Raw genomic sequence first — 18,287 nt, 5'->3', positions numbered from 1 at the left:
GATTTTGTTATTAATTGGTTTATATAGTTGGCTGCTCCCACGTTAGGGGCATAGATATTTACAATTGTTAGATCTTCTTGTTGGACAGATCCTTTGAGTATGATATAGTGTCCATCTTCATCGCTTATTATAGTCTTTGGTTTAAAATCTAAGTGATCTGATATAAGGATTGCCACTCCTGCTTTCTTCTGATGTCCATTAGCATGGTAAATTCTTTTCCACCCCCTCACTTTAAATCTGAAAGTGTCTTCGGGTTTAAAATGAGTTTCTTGTAGGCAACATATAGATGGGTTTTGTTTTTTTATCCATTCTGATACCCTGTGTCTTTTGATTGGGGCATTTAGCCCATTAACATTCAGGGTAACTATTGAGAGATATGAATTTAGTGCCATTGTATTGCCTGTAAGGTGACTGCTATTGTATATTGTTTCTGTTCCTTTCTGATCTACTACTTTTAGGCTCTCTCTTTGCTTAGAGGACCCCTTTCAATATTTCCTGTAGAGCTGGCTTGGTGTTTGCAAATTCTTTCAGTTTTTGTTTGTCCTGGAAGCTTTTAATCTTTCCTTCTATTTTCAATGATAGCCTAGCTGGATATAGTATTCTTGGCTGCATGTTTTTCTCGTTTAGTACTCTGAATATATCATGCCAGCTCTTTCTGGCCTGCCAGGTGTCTGTGGATAAGTCTGCTGCCAATCTAATATTTTTACCATTGTATGTTACAGACTTCTTCTCCCGGGCTGCTTTCAGGATTTTCTCTTTGTCACTAAGACTTGTAAATTTGACTATTAGGTGACGGGGTGTGGACCTATTCTTATTGATTTTGAGTGGGGTTCTCTGAACCTCCTGGATTTTGATGCTTGTTCCCTTTGCCATATTGGGGAAATTCTCTCCGATAATTCTCTCCAATATACCTTCTGCTCCCCTCTCTCTTTCTTCTTCTTCTGGAATACCAATTTTTCTAATGTTGTTTCGTCTTATGGTGTCACTTATCTCTCGAATTCTGCCCTCATGGTCCAGTAGTTGTTTGTCCCTCTTTTGTTCAGCTTCTTTATTCTCTGTCATTTGGTCTTCTATATCGCTAATTCTTTCTTCTGCCTCATTTATCCTAGCAGTGAGAGCCTCCATTTTTGATTGCACCTCATTAATAGCTTTTTTTATTTCAACTTGATTAGATTTTAGTTCTTTTATTTCTCCAGAAAGGGCTTTTATATCTCCCGAGAGGGTTTCTCTAATATCTTCCATGCCTTTTTCGAGCCCGGCTAGAACCTTGAGAATAGTCATTCTGAACTCTAAATCTGACATATTACCAATGTCTGTATTGATTAGGTCCTTAGCCTTTGGTACTGCCTCTTGTTCTTTTTTTTGTGGTGAATTTTTCCGCCTTGTCATTTTGTCCAGATAAGAGTATATGAAGGAGTAAGTAAAATACTAAAAGGGTGGCAACAACCCCAGGAAAATATGCTTTAGCCAAATCAGAAGAGATCCCAAATCGTGAGGCGGGGGGAAGGGGATAAAAAGAGGTTCAGAAAGAAAAAAAAAAAAAAGAAAAGAAAAAAGAAAAAAGAAACAAATAAAAAAAGAAAACCAATAATGAAAAAATATAAAAAGGAAAAAATATATATATATTAGATACACTAGTTAAAAAACGTTAAAAAAGAAAAGGGTAAAAGTTTTAAAAAATTTAGCAGAAGAAGAGAAAAAAATTGAAAAAGAAAAAAAAATTAAATTAACTGCAAGGCTAAAGAATCATGGGGAGAAAGCCCTGAGTTCCGTGCTTTGCTTTCTCCTCCTCTGGATTTCCGCTGCTCTCCTTGGTATTGAAACTGCACTCCTCGTAAGTGAACTTGGTCCTGGCTGGGTTTCTTGTTGATCTTCTGGGGGAGGGGCCTGTTGTAGTGATTCTCAAGTGTCTTTGCCCCAGGCGGAGTCGCACCGCCCTTACCAGGGGCCGGGCTGAGTAATCCGCTCGGGTTTGCTTTCGGGAGCTTTTGTTCCCTGAGCGCTTTCCGTAGAGTCCGGAGGGCGGGAATGAAGATGGCGGCCTCCCAGTCTCCAGCCCGGAGGAGCCGAGAGCTCGGGGTCCCACTCCTCAGTGCGCCCTCAGGGAACAGCGTCCAATTACTCCCGTCTGCCTGGCCTCCGGCCGCGCTCCGAGCTCACCGAGCCTGCGACCGGTTCAAGGTAAGCCCGAGCTGTGAGCTCACTCCTCGGCTCCGTCTCTGTAGCCGGCTTCCCTGTTCTAATACCTGCGAGCTCTGCGACACTCAGACACCCCGATCCTTCTGTGACCCTGCGGGACCTGAGGCCACACTGGCCCCACGTGGGCTTCACCCCAGTTAAGCCTCTGGAGCGATGTCCCTCAGCGGAACAGACTTTTAAAAGTCCTGATTTTGTGCTCCGTTGCTCCGCCGCTTGCCGGGAGCCGGCCCCTCCCCCCGGGGTCTATCTTCCCGTCCCTTTGGATTCACTTCTCCGCCAGTCCTACCTTTCAGAAAGTGGTTGATTTTCTGTTTCTAGAATTGCTGTTCTTCTCTTCGATCTCCCGTTGGATTTGTAGGTGTTTGCAATCTTTAGATAAGCTATCTAGCTGATCTCCCGCAACCTGAAGTAGTCTCAGCTGCTACTTCTCTGCCATCTTGACTCCTCTAAAACAACTTTTAATTATTGTCTTTTTAAAAGATTTATTTATTTAATTTTAGAGAGAAATAGAGCATGAGCGAGCACAAGGGTGGGGCAGAAGAAGAGTGAGAGAGAGAATCTCAAGCAGATTCCCCTCTGAGCACAGAGCACACCCAGGGCTCCATCTTATGACCCTAAGATCATGACCTGAGCCAAAACTAAGAGTCAGATGCTTAACCGACTGAGCCACCCAGGCATTCCAAAATAAGATTAACAAAAATGGGGATGCCTGGGTAGCTCAGTCTGTCAAACATCTGCCTTCAGCTCAGTTCATGATCTGGGAGTCCCAGGATCAAGCCCCACATTGGGCTCCTCGGTCAGCAGGGAGTTTACTTCTCCCTCTACCTCTCACCCTACATGTGTTCTCTCTCTCTCGGTCTCCGAAATAAATAAATAAATTAAATCTTGAAAAAAATAAAATAAATTTAACAAAATGGAATCAAATCATATAAACTCAATTTAAAAATGAAAGGACTCAGAACTAGTTGGGAACTGAATTAGAGGCCCAAAGGACCAGGCAGAACTATCTAAACACATTGAAAAACAGAGACATAAAATCATGAGGGGTGATGGAGTCCTCAAGAACTGATCTGAAGTGTTCTTGAAAATAACAAGAGTTCAAAAAGGAGAAATTATAAGAGGAGAAAAAAATGTTCCAGGGAGAAGAAATAAACTTGAGTATTAAGGAGTAGTGCCTGGAAGAGAACAGGGAATTCAAAAGGGTTCTCTCTAGATACCTTTTAGGATGGAACTTACATAAAGATGTTTAAATGATGATGAGAATGGCATGTGTGTGTGTAAGTGCATGTGTGCACATGTGTGTGTGAGAGAGAGAGATTTGAGACACACGAGAGACCTGAGAATATTGTAGTTTAATATCCCTGAGATGTTGAGACTGAATGGATCCAGGGTACAGATAAAGGACTATTTTTTAATTATTGCTGATCATTGCAAAATAAATATTTTATAATCTCACTCAGTAACACATACAAATGTTTAATCACCCTGATGGTCACAGAATTGTACCAGATCTACCCTGAAATACATAAAGTCAAAGCTTTATATTCTGAGCCACAGCACCTTCATGCCACCAGGAGCAGTAGGTAGGAGGGAGAAAGGACTGGAAAGAAGGAGAAAGTCTTTTCAACTGGAGACAGTAGGTATGTGGCTTGATATTTATATAATCAGTCATAGATGGGCCCACTGCTCCAACATGTGTATTTATATTATTATCACCTATGTTTTCATCTATTATTGACATTCATTTTTATGCAATGTCTTTGATATAAATATTTAGTGGAGGAAATAAAAATGACCTCCTCCTGGTAGTACTCTCAGAGAAAATACACTCTATTTTATATACAATCATTTTTGTTTTTAGTTTTAACAGATTAAGCCAATCAAATCATGAGAAAATAATATTGACAGTGGGGACACCGATTTTCTGAGACAGATAAGGCCAACAAGTTATGCTTTTAGAATTATTGTGGGGCACTTGGGTGGCTCAGTCAGTTAAGCATCTGCCTTTAGCTTAGGTCCTGATCTGAGGTCCTGGGATCAAGTCCCACATCGGGCTCCCTGCTCAGTGGGGATTCTGCTTCTTCCTCTGACCCTCGCCCCCACCTCATGCTCTCTCTCTCAAATAAATAGATAAAATCTTAAAAAAAAAAAAAAGAATTATTGTCCTAAATTTAACCCTTTTGGAAAGCTGCTCCTATTCTGGTAATATCTTTGACCCAGAATCACAAAAGATACCTATCTGTCCAAAGGATCCTAAGCAGGACTAAGATTTAATCTTTGAGTGCCATAAACCCAGGCCTACACCGCCCTTTGCCTGTCCTCATTCACTGTCCCACTAACAGCTGACAGGAATTCCTGGCAGGATTCAACAATGGAGAAGTGGGACATCAATTCCTTCCATTCATACCTCACAACAATTCAGAAAATAGGGCTTTGAGGACTACTTTTATATTATAACTCATGTTTATTGCAAGGGATGTGCAGGCCATGTTTAAGTTGTTTAAAGACAGCTTTGAATTGAAGAGCAGATTCTTAGCATTGCTGTATCCAGGAAATTTATAGCTCTGACAGCAGTGGGAATTTTGCCAACTAAAGCAATAAAGAGAACAAAAGAATACTTTAGACTTCTATGATGGAACAGATTTAAGAATTATCACAACCGTTTTCACATTAGAATAGCATTTTCGGGGCACCTGGGTGGCTCAGTGGTTAAGCCTCTGCCTTCGGCTCAGGTCATGATCTCAGGGTCCTGGGATCAAGCCCCGCATTGGACTCTCTGCTCAGCAGGGAGCCTGCTTCCCCCGCCCCTCTCTGCCTGCCTCTCTGACTACTTGTGATCTCTGTAAAATAAATAAATAAAATCTTAAAAAAAAAAAGAATAGCATTTTCACAATATATAAAATAATATTGTCATCCAATTCCTTTATTTTAACTTGTTTGTTTTCAGCAGCCAAAAACTGCTGAAAGCTCGGTTATTTCCATACTGGTAGGTCAAATATTAAAATCTAAAGGTGTAAGTTATTGTCTTTATAAATACAAAAAACAAGGAGGAAAACTAGGTTTATACTTAGTAACCTGTAGTTTTCTAGCAGAACTAAGAAGTACTAATATTCAATGACAAATGATAAAAGATATATCTTTAAATTAAAATTTTAGCATAATTTTACAACACAACAATGTTTTATTTCTTTAGCAGTCTTTCCAGAGTTAGCACTGCTATAAGGGAGTTGGTAGAAAATTAATGCACATTTTAAACAACAACAACACAAGTGATATATCTGAAAATACATGGTGATTTTTTTCCCTTTCCTGCACATGTGTAACTTACTGTTGTAATACAATTTATATTCCTGGAGGAAGAAAAGATTTCAACAACCAATATCTAATAGTCTGGAAATTTTTCCCACAACCTTTAAAATGATCTACTTGCTTGTATTACAAATATCTTCATCTGGGCCAGGCTTATTTATGGTGAGTGTTTGTTTTGTGTTATGGTTTGTGCACTCACTGATGAAAATGCTTCTAGTCAAAGTAGTGAATTCAAAATACAGCAACTCAATAAAAACTTTAATTAATCAGGACATGAGCAAAGTGTATAAAACTGTCACATGCTGAAGAAAGTATAAAATATTCTAATTGGAAGTGTCATCTCATTGGTGAAATACTTTCACTCTCTTTTACTGCAGTCTTATACACTTGTCCTTCAACATTAGAGAAAATACTGAGGGAAAAATGTCTGGTGAACCTCAGGTGTATCAGATAATAAGTCCAAACCATATTTATACTTAATAATTATTTTTAAAAAACAAATCACACATGTAGAATGTTTGAAGGTAATAATGGCAGTGGCTCTGAAAAAATCAATTCGAGGCTGATATATACAGTGTGAAAAGTTTATATCAAGCCAAGTCCTTTCTTTATAACTTAATTTAGGAGATAATTAGGCAAAGCTACAAAAAGTAGGGATTAAAAATCAGATACTGCAACTGTCGTATATTAACACAAAGTTGTAAAAAATTTGACATCCGTTGAAAAAAATTTGACATCTGTTGAATAGCTTTAAAATCTATAGTTAAAATTCAGTCCTTAAGTCTAATTAATAGACACCATTAGAGTCGCTTTGAGGATCATAGCATAATGATGACCCATAGGCATGAAGAACAATTCAAATAATGAACTTGGATAGATGTCTAGATATTTCACAAAGCGAGATCTAATCCAATTATCCTGTATGACAATATGTTTCATGACAAAAAGGAGAAGATGAGAAAAAAGAAAAAAAATAAAGAAACAGACAGCATAGTTGGGTATTCCTACCTGTTTTTTGTGGCCCAATGACAAGGAATTTTGGCAAGTGGTCACAAGTTTTCTCTCTGGACCAAATGTCTTTGTGCCGTTTATCATCACATGGATTCTGCAAGAAGGAAGAATAATAAATCTTACCGTGTAATGAACCTCTGGCTGTGTAATGGACAAATTGTCCGAAGGACTGGCTTAAATTCTTGCCTGATATCCTCGTACTAGCATTAGACCCTGTTCTGGTTCTGGTTCTCTGATTTCCAAACTGTTTCCTTATCAAATGGCATCTTCTTTCCTTTCCTAGTTCCAAGGCTAGAGCTCAGCTTCAGGCTGATATTGTTGTCATCCTTTTCTGAAACTTGGCTAGGTTCTAACTGCTGAGATTCCACTCCATCTCTGGATTTAGAGTTCACATCTGTATATCTGAGCCTTCACTTGTCTTAACCTTGTTTTACCATAGTTTCTCAAATATCTGTGCTCTGCCCTAATTTTTCCTATTTCTTTTGCCCCAGAGGGCAAAAGGCCGTCCTTGAACTCCAGACTTGGCCAAGTTGTCCTTTCTTTTTCACACTATGTGCTGTTCGGTGCTGATCCAGCAGATCCTAATGTTTGGCTGTACCCTATAAGCTGATGGCAGGTAGATCAACATTTCAAGCCTATACCTTCCTCCTGAGCTCTTAACCTATATTTTAAATTGCATTTGTATAATTGCTGTATAGATGTGGTGAAGAAATGCCAGACCCAACATACCCACAGGTCCAATCTTATCTCCATCTCAACCTTTTCCTGTTCCATTCTCCCTCCTTTTGTTTGAATGACCCACATTTATTATCTAAATTATGACTCTTTTGGGAATTAAAGGGGCCATTAAATGAAAATAATACAATTTTTAAAACATTTATTGACTGATAAATTGGTTTTATTATAGTTAACCCAAATAATATATTAAAATCATTTCCACAATCAAAATTCTGTCTCAAACCATATGTTAGGCATTAAAACAATTATAACTTTATATTTATTATCCAAATATGAAAAATGACACAAGATAACTAATCATTTATGGTTCATGTTTATGTACTTTAATCAGTTCTTTAGCCATATCTTTTGTTAATACCATGTCAGCAAAGTTCTATTAAAGAATGATTATTTTCGGGGCGCCTGGGTGGTTCAGTTGCTGAGTCTGCCTTCAGCTCAGGTCATGATCTCAGGGTTCTGGGATGGAGGTCTGCATCGGGCTCCCTGCCCAGCAAGAGTCCTGCTTCTCCCTCTCACACTCCCCCTGCTTGTGTTCTCTCTCTCCCTATCTCTCCTTCAAACAAATAAATAAAATCTTTAAAGAAAAGAATGATTGTTCTCAGCATGATCCTATCATGACTTACTTTTCCATAAAATTGCCTGCAATCCTTTTCAAAGTTCCATTCATGATTATTAATAAATTTGAAAATGTTGGTACTTTCCATGGACTCTTCTCTATAGACAACTACATTCTTAACTGGGGAAATATTTTCTTTGTAGAGTGGAAATAAGCAAGAGTAAATTCTGTTAAAGGAAATGTGTTTCTGTCATTTACAATTCTAACTTTTTTCCATGTTAAAATGCCTAAATATTAGAGACCAAATATTTCCGTTATTTCCATTTCTTTGATGAATATTTGTCTAGATAAAACTTGTTAGATAAGCTGCCTTTAATTATGACATTTTTGACCATTTTTCCAAATACAAGTGCTGCAAAATCATAGACTTCTCAAAATTACATTCAGCACAGAATATAAATTTATCTAATTAAAAATAGGAGATCCATCAAGAAATGCTTACCACGGTTGAACTTCTAAATTTCAGTTAAAGAATGCCAAATTAAATCCCATAGTTTATTTGAATTCTCATTACTTAATTTGTTTAGTCTCCTCCCTTCTTGCTTGTAAGCATTTTTTTTTAAGATGACAAAAAGCACTGAAGGAAGAGAAAAGCACTTGGGTGGCTCAGTGGGTTAAAGCCTCTGGCTTCAGCTCAGGTCACGATCCCAGGGTCCTGGGATCAAGCCCCACATTGGGCTCTCTGCTCAGCAGAGAGCCTGCTTCCTCCTCCCTCTCTGCCTGCCACTCTGCCTACTTGTGATCTCTGTCTGTCAAATAAATAAATAAAATCTTTAAAAAAATAATATTCAAAACTGCATGTTCTCAAGGTCATTATATAGACTGAAAGGGCCTAGCTCATCTTGACATTCTACAGAACTTAATATTTGTCTACTATACTAATGATATGATGTTAATTGTACCCAAAAGGTAACAAATGCCAAGTATTCTATCTGCCTAGGCAAGACACGTGCATTCCAGAGGGTGGAAGAAAAGCCAACAAAGTTTCAGGAGTCTATCACCTTTGGCGATTTTTCAAGGTCCAGTGGTTTGGAGCATACCCAGACATCCCAATCAAAGTAAAGGGTCTGTTTTTGTTCTTTGTGACTTCTATTACTAAGAAAGAAGCCCAGGGCTTGATAGACCTCTTTGGGTTTAGGAAGCAGCATTTTATTGCACTAGGGAGTACTGCTCAGAGTCATTAACAGAATGGTACAGAAAATTGTTAGTTTTCAGTGGAACCCAGAACAAGAAAGAGTCCTGCAAGAGATAAGACTGAGGTACAAACGGCCCTCCCCCTTGGCTCATACATCTGGGCAGACCTATGGTACTCTGGCACTTATGGTATAAAAGGATGCCAAATAGAGTTTTGGTCAAGCCCTAGAGGAGAATCACAAAATACACACCCAAGGTTCTGCAACAGGGTGTGCCACCTGCAGCTGGTCATTCAAACTGGTATCGACTCCTGGTATGCTACAGGACCCTAGAAGAGATAGTGTTTGTCATGAATTTTCAAAGTGATTATGTGGCCGTAAGTAGCCACTATAAGCTGAATATTGGGTTGTACCCAGTAGCAATTCATTGTAAGATGGGAGTGGTATGTCTGGAATTTATCTCAAGCTGACACAAAGACTACAAGTAAGCTTATAAATGAGTGGCCCGCACCTTTATGTCACCTATCACTGTTCCACCAATCAGCTCATTCCTAGAGTTTTATGGAGGGCTCCGTATAATCTGTTGATGAAGAGGAAGAAACTCAAGCTTGGTTTGTGGTTAGGTTGGTATCATATGTTGGCAGAGGTCTAAGGTGGACTGCTGTTGCACTATAGACCACACTCAGAGAGGTTCCTAAAGACCAGTGGGTAAGGGAAAACTTCCAATTAAAAGATTCCGGGCAACATTCCTGGTCATTACTATTTTGTGGATGATAATAGGGCAATGTAAAAATATAACAGGTGAATAGGCAGTGGTGAAGTCATTAGCCAAGGTTCTTAAAGGAACATCATGGGAATATTAGGGTTAATAAGTTCTAGGAAAAAGGCATGTGGATGGACCATGATAGTAATCAAAAAGTGTGATGAACTTGTACCATACATTAATGTACACCAGAGGATATTCAATGTGGAAGTGCTAAACATCCAAAAGGACAAAATGACTCAGCCAGTTCTCAAGATTCCCACGTGTCGCCTAACCTCTGTCCTTGGCCAACCCATTGCAGAGCACTGCAGTAGCCCCGATAGCAAGATGGAAGCCATTTACGGGCCTCCTTCTCCTAAGTCTGCTCTAGTTATAGCCACTGTTTAATATCTGACTTGTCAGTAACAGAGACCAGTTCTAAATCCCCAAAATAGCACTATCCTATCACTTTGTAGAAAATTGATTATATTGGACATTTCCATTTTGAAAAGGGCTGTGATTTACCCTTACTCCCACTCACATATTCAGAGTATGGATCTGCCTTCTCTACTCACATAAGCTGTTTCCTCTTTTCTTTCCTGTTTTGCTTTTTCCCTTATAGGTTTTTCTTGAGAGCATCTCCTCAATAAATCACTTGGAACTAAATTTCTTATCTCAGATTTGATCCTAATGCGTTTTCCATCCCCAGCTTCCATTGGAACAAGAGTGGAGTGAAATATAAAAAGACCAATAATATATAAAGACAATTGTTTTATGTGAGAATTTGCTTTGGAAAAAGTTAGGCTATATGTCTTGGGTTTTTCTGTGAATTCATTTGTAGAAACTGTGATGAAATGAGTTAATTACAAGCAATAAGCTTCACATTTTTCATTTATTTTGCATAATAATTGAAATTTTATTTATTTTTACCAGTGTTTTTATTTTCTGCCATCATTTGATTTAGTATTCAATCTCAAATACTCTTCAGTTTAACTCTCTAGCCATAATTTTCATTATGACAGAGAAGAGTGAACTATCTAGTCTCCTTCTCTTCCTTCAGTTATAGAATATTCTCTATTTTGCATAGTCTGTAAGTTTCCAGCTAGAGACTATATTTCACTGTCTCCTTTGAATCAAACTTTCTTCTTATGAATTGTTTCAGTCCAAAGGAAAGAAAGCCAAAATGATGTTAAGTATCTTAAGGATAAAGACACTCTCCCTGGATTTCACCTTTCCTACTGCCTGCTGGCTGTAAAATGGCTACAATTACAGCATATGCCTTGGACTCAGAGACGTTTAACAGCTCCCAATCTGGGGCCCTGGGTGACCATGTAGAAGAGAGCTGTCTAACTCTCCTAAATGGCCTGCCTAATTTTAGACAGTTGTATGAATGAGAAATAGATATCTATTTTATTTAGTCAATTTACTGTTTGGAATGTCATCTTTATGCAATATTGCCTGTACTCTAACTCGATGTGTTTCAAAACACTCGTCTGTGAGAAGGTAAGGAACTTGTGTCAGAATGTGAATTACTGAACTGCTTACTTCAATAAGCATATCCTGCTATAAGAAAAAAAAATTCCAGCTGAAGCAGCCAGGATGCTCAGTGATATAGTTGGTTTACATGTTGGCAAAAGCTTCCTATCTCATGGAAAATCAACAATAAACAATTCAAGCCCATCCGTGGACCACACTTTGAGTAGCACTATTCTGAAGTAACAATTCGTAACACCATACACAAAAATTAACAATATGGATTAAGACACTGAATGTGAGCTCTGAAACCACAAAAGTCCTAGAAGAAAAGAGATAATAATCTCTTTGGCCTTAGCAATACTTTTATAGATATGTCCTCTCAGACAAGGGAAACAAAAGCAAAAATAAATCAGTAGGACTACACCAAAATAAAAAAAAAACTTCTGCACAACAAAGGAGACCATCAACAAAATGAAAAGGCAATCTACTGAATGGGAGAAGATATATGCAAATGAAATATATGGTTATGAATTTATATTCAAAATAGGTAAGGAACTTATACAACTCAACAGCAGAAAAAAAAATCTGATTAAAAAACGGGCAGAGGGTCTGAACAGACATTTTTTCCAAAGAAGATATAGAGGTGGCCAATGGACACATGAAAAAGTACTCAAGATTACTCATCATCAGGGAAATGTAAATCAAGCCACAATGAGATATCACCTTACATGTGTCAGAATGACTAGAATCAAAGACAAGAAATAACAAGTGTGGGTGAGGATATGGAGAAAAAAGAACCCTTAGGCACTGTTGGCAGGAATGTAAATTGGTTCAGCCACTGTGGAAAACAGTATAGAGGGTCCTCAAAAAAGTAAGAATAGAAATACTGTGTGATCCAATAACTTCACCACTGGGTATTTACCCAAAGAAAACAAAAACACTGATTTGAAAAGATATATGCACTTCTATGTTTATTGCAGCCTTGTTTACAATAGCCAGGATATGGAAGTAACCTAAGTGTCCCTCGATAGAAATATGTGGCATATACATACAATGGAATATTACTCAGCCATAAGAAAGAATGAGATCTTGACATTTGTGACAACATGAATAGACCAAGAGGGTATTGTGCTAAGTGAAGTGAGACAGACAAGTACTGTATGATTTTGCTTATATGTGGAATCTAAAAAATAAAATGAACAAACAAAAAAACAGAAACAGACCCATAAATACAGAGAACCAACAGATGGTTGCCGGAGGGGAGAGCATTGGCATAGTGGGAAAAACGTGTGAAGGGGAGTAGGAAGTAGAGTCTTTCAGGGCTGGAATGACTAAACCACAGGAATGAAAGAGTCAGCATAAGGAATATAGTCAATGGTATTGTAACAGAGTATGACAGTAGCTACCCTTATGGTGAGCTCAGCATAATGTATAGACTTGTGGACTCACTATGTTGTATACCTGAAATTAATGTAACATTGTGTCAACTATACTTCAATTAAAAAGACAAAAAAATTGCCCAAACCAACCAAATGTTCCAGTTATACTGTATTCACTTTTATAGATATATTCATGTCTGCACTTGATTCTTCAAAGTTCATTTGAACAATTTATCTTTCTGTGGAATGATCTTATTTCGTTTACCAATTGAATCAAAATTTCACCAATTATTCTAGTGTCAGCTAATATGTCCCATAAAGTTTCCCTATCTATTTTCGATGGGTAGCACAGCCCAGTTGTTAAGGTGTGAGCTCAGGAGGGAGACTGCCTGTGTCTTATGGAATTTTCTGAAATTCTCTGGGCCTCAGTTTCCTTATCTAGAAAATAATGATTGATGGTATCTACCTCATATGGTTATGGAGAGTATTAAAGGAGTTAATATATTTTAAATGATTTAATTTTTCTCTATAAAAGAGAGTGATTATTATGTGATCCCATGTTAGCCTTTTTTTTCTTTTTCTTTGTTCAGATTATTAATCCGTTGAAGCAAAAGGGAGAAGTTACCGTTGCTGATGAACTGGTGTATGATAGCTATCCTTCCTGAGATCAGGCTTCCTGGTCTACTGTCAGAACTTTAGAACCTGGGGCGCCTGGGTGGTTCAGTGAGTTAAAGCCTCTCCCTTCAGCTCAGGTCATGATCCCAGCGTCTTGGGATCAAGCCCCGCATGGGGCTCTCTGCTCTGCAGGGAGCCTGCTTCCGTCTCTCTCTCTGCCTGCCTCTCTCTGCCTACTTGTGATCTCTGTTTGTCAAATAAATTAAAACAAAAAAAAAAGAACTTTAGAACCTAAGGTGGCCGCCCCTTTTCAGAACAAATTCACAGTTTGGTGACTGGATTTCTGGAGCATATGACTTATTCGATAGGGAAACAGCTTGATGTTTCTTCAGACAAACTTGAGAATATAGATTGCCCTACCAGACCCAAAGACCCCTATATAATCCCAACTCAATTTATTTTTGAATATGCTTGCTGTCTGGCTCCTGCAACTCATCCAATTTATTGTTTTAGCACTTGTCATCACTCAGGTCTCTGCTGAAATATCACCCCATGCAAGAGGCCTTCCCTGCTGACCAGAACCAAAGCACTTCCTCCCACTTCTGTCTTTCTGTGATAGCTTATGGTTATATTTTCTTCGTGGTATTTCAGTACCTGAAATGATTCTATTCAGGTATGTGTTTATAGCAATTTCATATTATATATCGGTATATAATATATTTATACTTCTTTCTCAACTAGACTGTAAGTTCTCTGAAGAGAAGACCCCTGTTTATCTAATTTAATCTATGACAGGTGCTTGATAAATATGGGCTGAATGACTGAAAAACTGACTTGAAACAGGTGCAGTAAACCTTTAGTAATAGGCATAGACAGATTTTGATATATGCTTGAAAATTAACATAATGTGAACTGTGTAGACATTTTATTTTCAAAACTCCCACAAAAATAGAATGTTTGCAGTCTCCACTGATGTTTTTCATGGTGGCCCCAGGAGCTAGTTTTTGCTATTTCCTTAAGTCATCACTTTATATCTTAAACATTATTTTCCTCATATGATTTAACTGCTTCATTTGTAAAGAACTTTATGTTTCAACAGTATTTTATGTATTAAACAATAGATAAGCAGTTTCCATGACCTACACTTATCAAGTTTCCCCACACATATCCCAGTTAAGAGCCAGTCTCAGATTAGGTGCTCAATTCATTTGCTCAAATGGTTTCTTTATGTTTCGCAAAAGTAGATGAGCAAAATGATCAATTATTCAGTGCCACTGCTCAAAGTGTCTTTTGTGAGATCTTTCTGGTTCTCTATGCTCAAGTAGGCCACTTATTTTCTTTATTGCAGTACATATGTCTTCGCCATTCAAACTTCTGCATGCAAAACCCGTGAAATAAAACATTCACAGAAATGGGCAAATGCAATATAAGACTTGAAAATAGTTTTCTTTAACATACAGAACATGGATAACAGGCCCTGTTCTGGTAGATAAAGACACTAGTTATTTCTAGTTGTGCTCTCCCAAGAAATTATACTGATAGAAGTAAACTCTCAAATAAAATTACCTGGATGCTGTTACAACACTTGCTGCTCCAAATGCTTTTATTGCCAACAATCCAACTTACGCTACTTTGGCTTTTCTGTATGTATTTTACAGTTGGTGGCATGTGTATACCTTAATCCAGCAGATTGCCTGTCTTTGTAACAGCATTCCTTCTATGTTATGCTATTTTTAAGACTTTCCAGATGCCCGGTATTTCTTCTTTCATCTCTTTTCCTGCATGTTTCCCCTTGTGTCTCATAATCATGACTTTATTAACAGGATGTTTGCATTTCCTGTTTTATACTTTGAAAATATTTGTTTAGATTTTTTCCTACTCTGACTTTTCTTATATTGTCTGAGTATTTGAATAACAGCTAACATAATATCTGGCCTTTATTGATCACCTTCTATATTCCAGGCACTTGCTTGGCATAGACTATTTCTAATCCTCAAAGCAACCTGGCAAGAAAGATATCATTATCCCTTCTTTACACCTGAGGAGGCTGAGATGCAAGGTGTTTTATTTAGGTCTTGCTGAAGGTCACACAGCAAGTTAGTTTCAAATTTGGAATCCAAAACCCGGGTTGTCTCTGCAGCTAAATATCGTGTGTGTGTGCACATGCACTCATGTGTGTGTGTGTGTGTGTGTGTGTGTGTGTGTGTGAGAGAGAGAGAGAGAGAGAGAGTGAGAGAGGGCAAGAGAGTGTCTGGCAGTGATTACGAAGGTCAAAGGGTCTTTCCAAGAAAAAAGCATTTGCTTGTACTTTCATACTTTGTTCTATTGCTATTATGTTAATTTCAAAAGTCAGAAAATTACAAAGCAATTATTTCCCTTTTCATTGTCTAATCTGATCGTTCCCTGAATATCTGAAACGGCTGTAAACAGTAATTTACTGTTTTAAGTATCTAGCACTGTAGATATATTGAAACTTTAAAAAACTTCAGTTAAAATTGCTTTAAGCAGCTCATGGTTATAGTACCAGTCTAGTAAAAATGCATGTAACTCAGCTCTCACACAGGTAAAGGGGATGCAGGTGGTTTTGTACATGGAATACATGATGAGGTGAGGTTGATTTACTTTTAAGCAGGCATAAGAAAGGTGGAGAGAAAATTCCCTGAGGTGATGGACCAGACTTAGAAAGGGGAGTAAATTCTGATGAAAATCCAGATCTTTCCTCTCCAATTAAGTAAAATTTTCGAATTCATAGTCAAGCTAAAAATACATATTTTTTTAAAAAGTCACATTATCTTTGGAACACTGAAAAGACATGAAATAAAATAAAATGAAAAAAAAAAAGACAAAATAGAAAAAAAATCACATGACGTACCTTGCCCCGAAGTTCATATTTTTATAGAATATATGAAAATTTCTTTTGTTCTCATTAGATCTAGTTATTCCCACATATGTAGCCTTTTCTCTACTAAAAATCTGCTTTGCTCATTGCTTCTCCACATCCTTCACTGACAAGAACACCGTGGAATTATCAGTTAGATTGATTATTCCCTCTCAAGTCATGTGCCTATTGCAGATAACTGGGAAATATCTAGACTTTAATAGCTGAAACCTTAAAAACACCCAGGGCTCATGGTAGGATTATTTTGTTAATTATGAACATTTCGGAGGTTATTGGTTTCCTCTTCATTTCCTCTCTGCTTGTCTTCTGCTGTTCAGACCTCACTGTTTAAAAGAGAATGCTATGAAATTGTATGTGTTTTTCGTTTAACTTTGTACTTCTTCCTCCCTATCTGGTTGTGTTGTTTCCAAAGTTCTTCTGTTTACTGAGTTTTGCCATGTACATGTCTTTAAAACAAAATCCTTTTCCAATCTGTTTTACACAGGCGGGTGACTTTCAATTTTTTGTCTCTCAATGTCATTTAAGCCTAATACAACCCACATACACTGATGAGGAATTTTAAGAGGCTGTGGGTATTTATTCTCAGTGTTTCAAACAGCAATTCCTTTTGGAGAAACTCTGAGACACACACCATCTTCCCAAAGCTTGAGTCCACCCTGTATTGCTGTATAAAACCCAGCTAGTCCATCCACTCCTCAGAAAAGCCTTTCCTTTCTGAGTGCACTGATTTGTAATGAATGTTCTCTCCACAGAGCTCCTGTAGCACTTAATAGTCTGATTCATTCTCAAACTTCCCTCCTAAAGTGGTCTGAATACAGAGAAGCATAAATGCCCACTTCTGAGGATGAGAGTGGGCCAAAAAGGGCATGCGGTTATGTGTGGGTCTGGGGTAACAGCTCCATGAAAGCAGCTGTAAGCACAAAGACCTTCTGATTTACCCTAAGCGTCTATGCACTTGTCACCATATTATACCCATGCTGATTTAAATAAATTGATACCGTTGACATTTTCCCATGAAATATTCTCATAGTAAAATTGACCCCAGGAGATGACAGGTTTACTCAGAAGCTCTGGGTACATTCAAACAGATGACTGCACATTCCTGCAGACAGTACCTTATATTATTATTTATGGTTTATGAATATCCTGTCAGAGAATATAGATAGCCAACTCAATTAAGGAAAACTGTATTTTAAAATTCTTATTAATAAGTTGGTCTAATAGAGTGTATTCACTCACAGTACAACATTTAAGTTATCAGACATATCTGCAGGGCACACACACACATACACACACACAAAATTCAGGGGTTTTTTGTTGTGATATTTGGATTAGTTCTGCAAAATCCATGTTTTTTGATGATTTTGATTCAGAAAGGATGGAAGTATATATAACCTCTTATTTTATTTTATTTATTGTATGGCACTATCTGGAAGTAGTTTTCCTATTAATAAAGTTATATGAAAGTTATTTGTGTGGGGAATTTGAAACTTGACAAGATCATACTTGCAACAAATTGACAGGAAAGGGAAAAATCCATGACTTAATGTCACCATTTCTGCATGTCAGAATGTCTGACAGCCTTGTATAACCAAATGGGGAAGTGCTTCAGTGTAAATTAAAAAATTAGGGACACCCGGGTGGCTTAGTAAGTTAAGCATCTGCCTTAGACTCAGGTCATGATCCCAAGGTCCTGGAATTGAGCCCTGCATGTCCTCTCGGACTCCCTGCTCAGGGGAAGTCTGCTTCTTCCTCTCCCTCTGCTCCAACCCGCATGTTCATGCGCGCTCTCTCTCTCTCAATGAATTAAAAAAAAAAAATCTTAAAAAAATTAAAATCATGAGGAATTACCTACATATTTGGGAAGCATTCCTGCCAGGTTTAAATACTAGTCTGATTAGGAAGATGAATGTAACAAATACACAAATTCAAACTATAATTAGGAAAAAATATGTAAGATGATAATGATGTTTAGGCCTCTATTGCACCATCTATGAATTGATGAGAAACTATTCTGGCTATTTCACTGGATGGGCTAAAAAAATGAATAAATGGAAATGAAAAATATGAAATTATCTAGAACTCTTTTTTTCCCGGCTGTGGGTGATGACTTGCAGGTCAGTTTTCCTTTCATCTCAGTGTCTCATGCACAAACAATTTCTACCACACT

At 37.8% G+C, this 18,287-nt stretch overlaps 1 protein-coding gene across 1 annotated transcript in view; it reads right to left on the bottom strand.

Moving 5' to 3' along the window:
* Positions 1-18,287, bottom strand: part of LOC116868517 (bifunctional heparan sulfate N-deacetylase/N-sulfotransferase 4) — a 237,430-nt gene that overhangs the window by 22,376 nt on the left and 196,767 nt on the right. The window contains exon 7 of the mRNA XM_032858895.1: positions 6,517-6,613. Coding sequence (XP_032714786.1) covers positions 6,517-6,613 — 97 coding nt within the window. The remainder of the gene's footprint in view (positions 1-6,516; positions 6,614-18,287) is intronic.

Source organism: Lontra canadensis, unplaced genomic scaffold (genome assembly GCF_010015895.1).
Source record: "Lontra canadensis isolate GAN:19392208 unplaced genomic scaffold, GSC_riverotter_1.0 scaffold1, whole genome shotgun sequence".
Lineage (NCBI taxonomy): Eukaryota > Metazoa > Chordata > Mammalia > Carnivora > Mustelidae > Lontra > Lontra canadensis.
The sequence above is the reverse complement of the archived record's forward strand: the minus strand, read 5'-3'. Positions and strand labels throughout refer to the sequence as shown.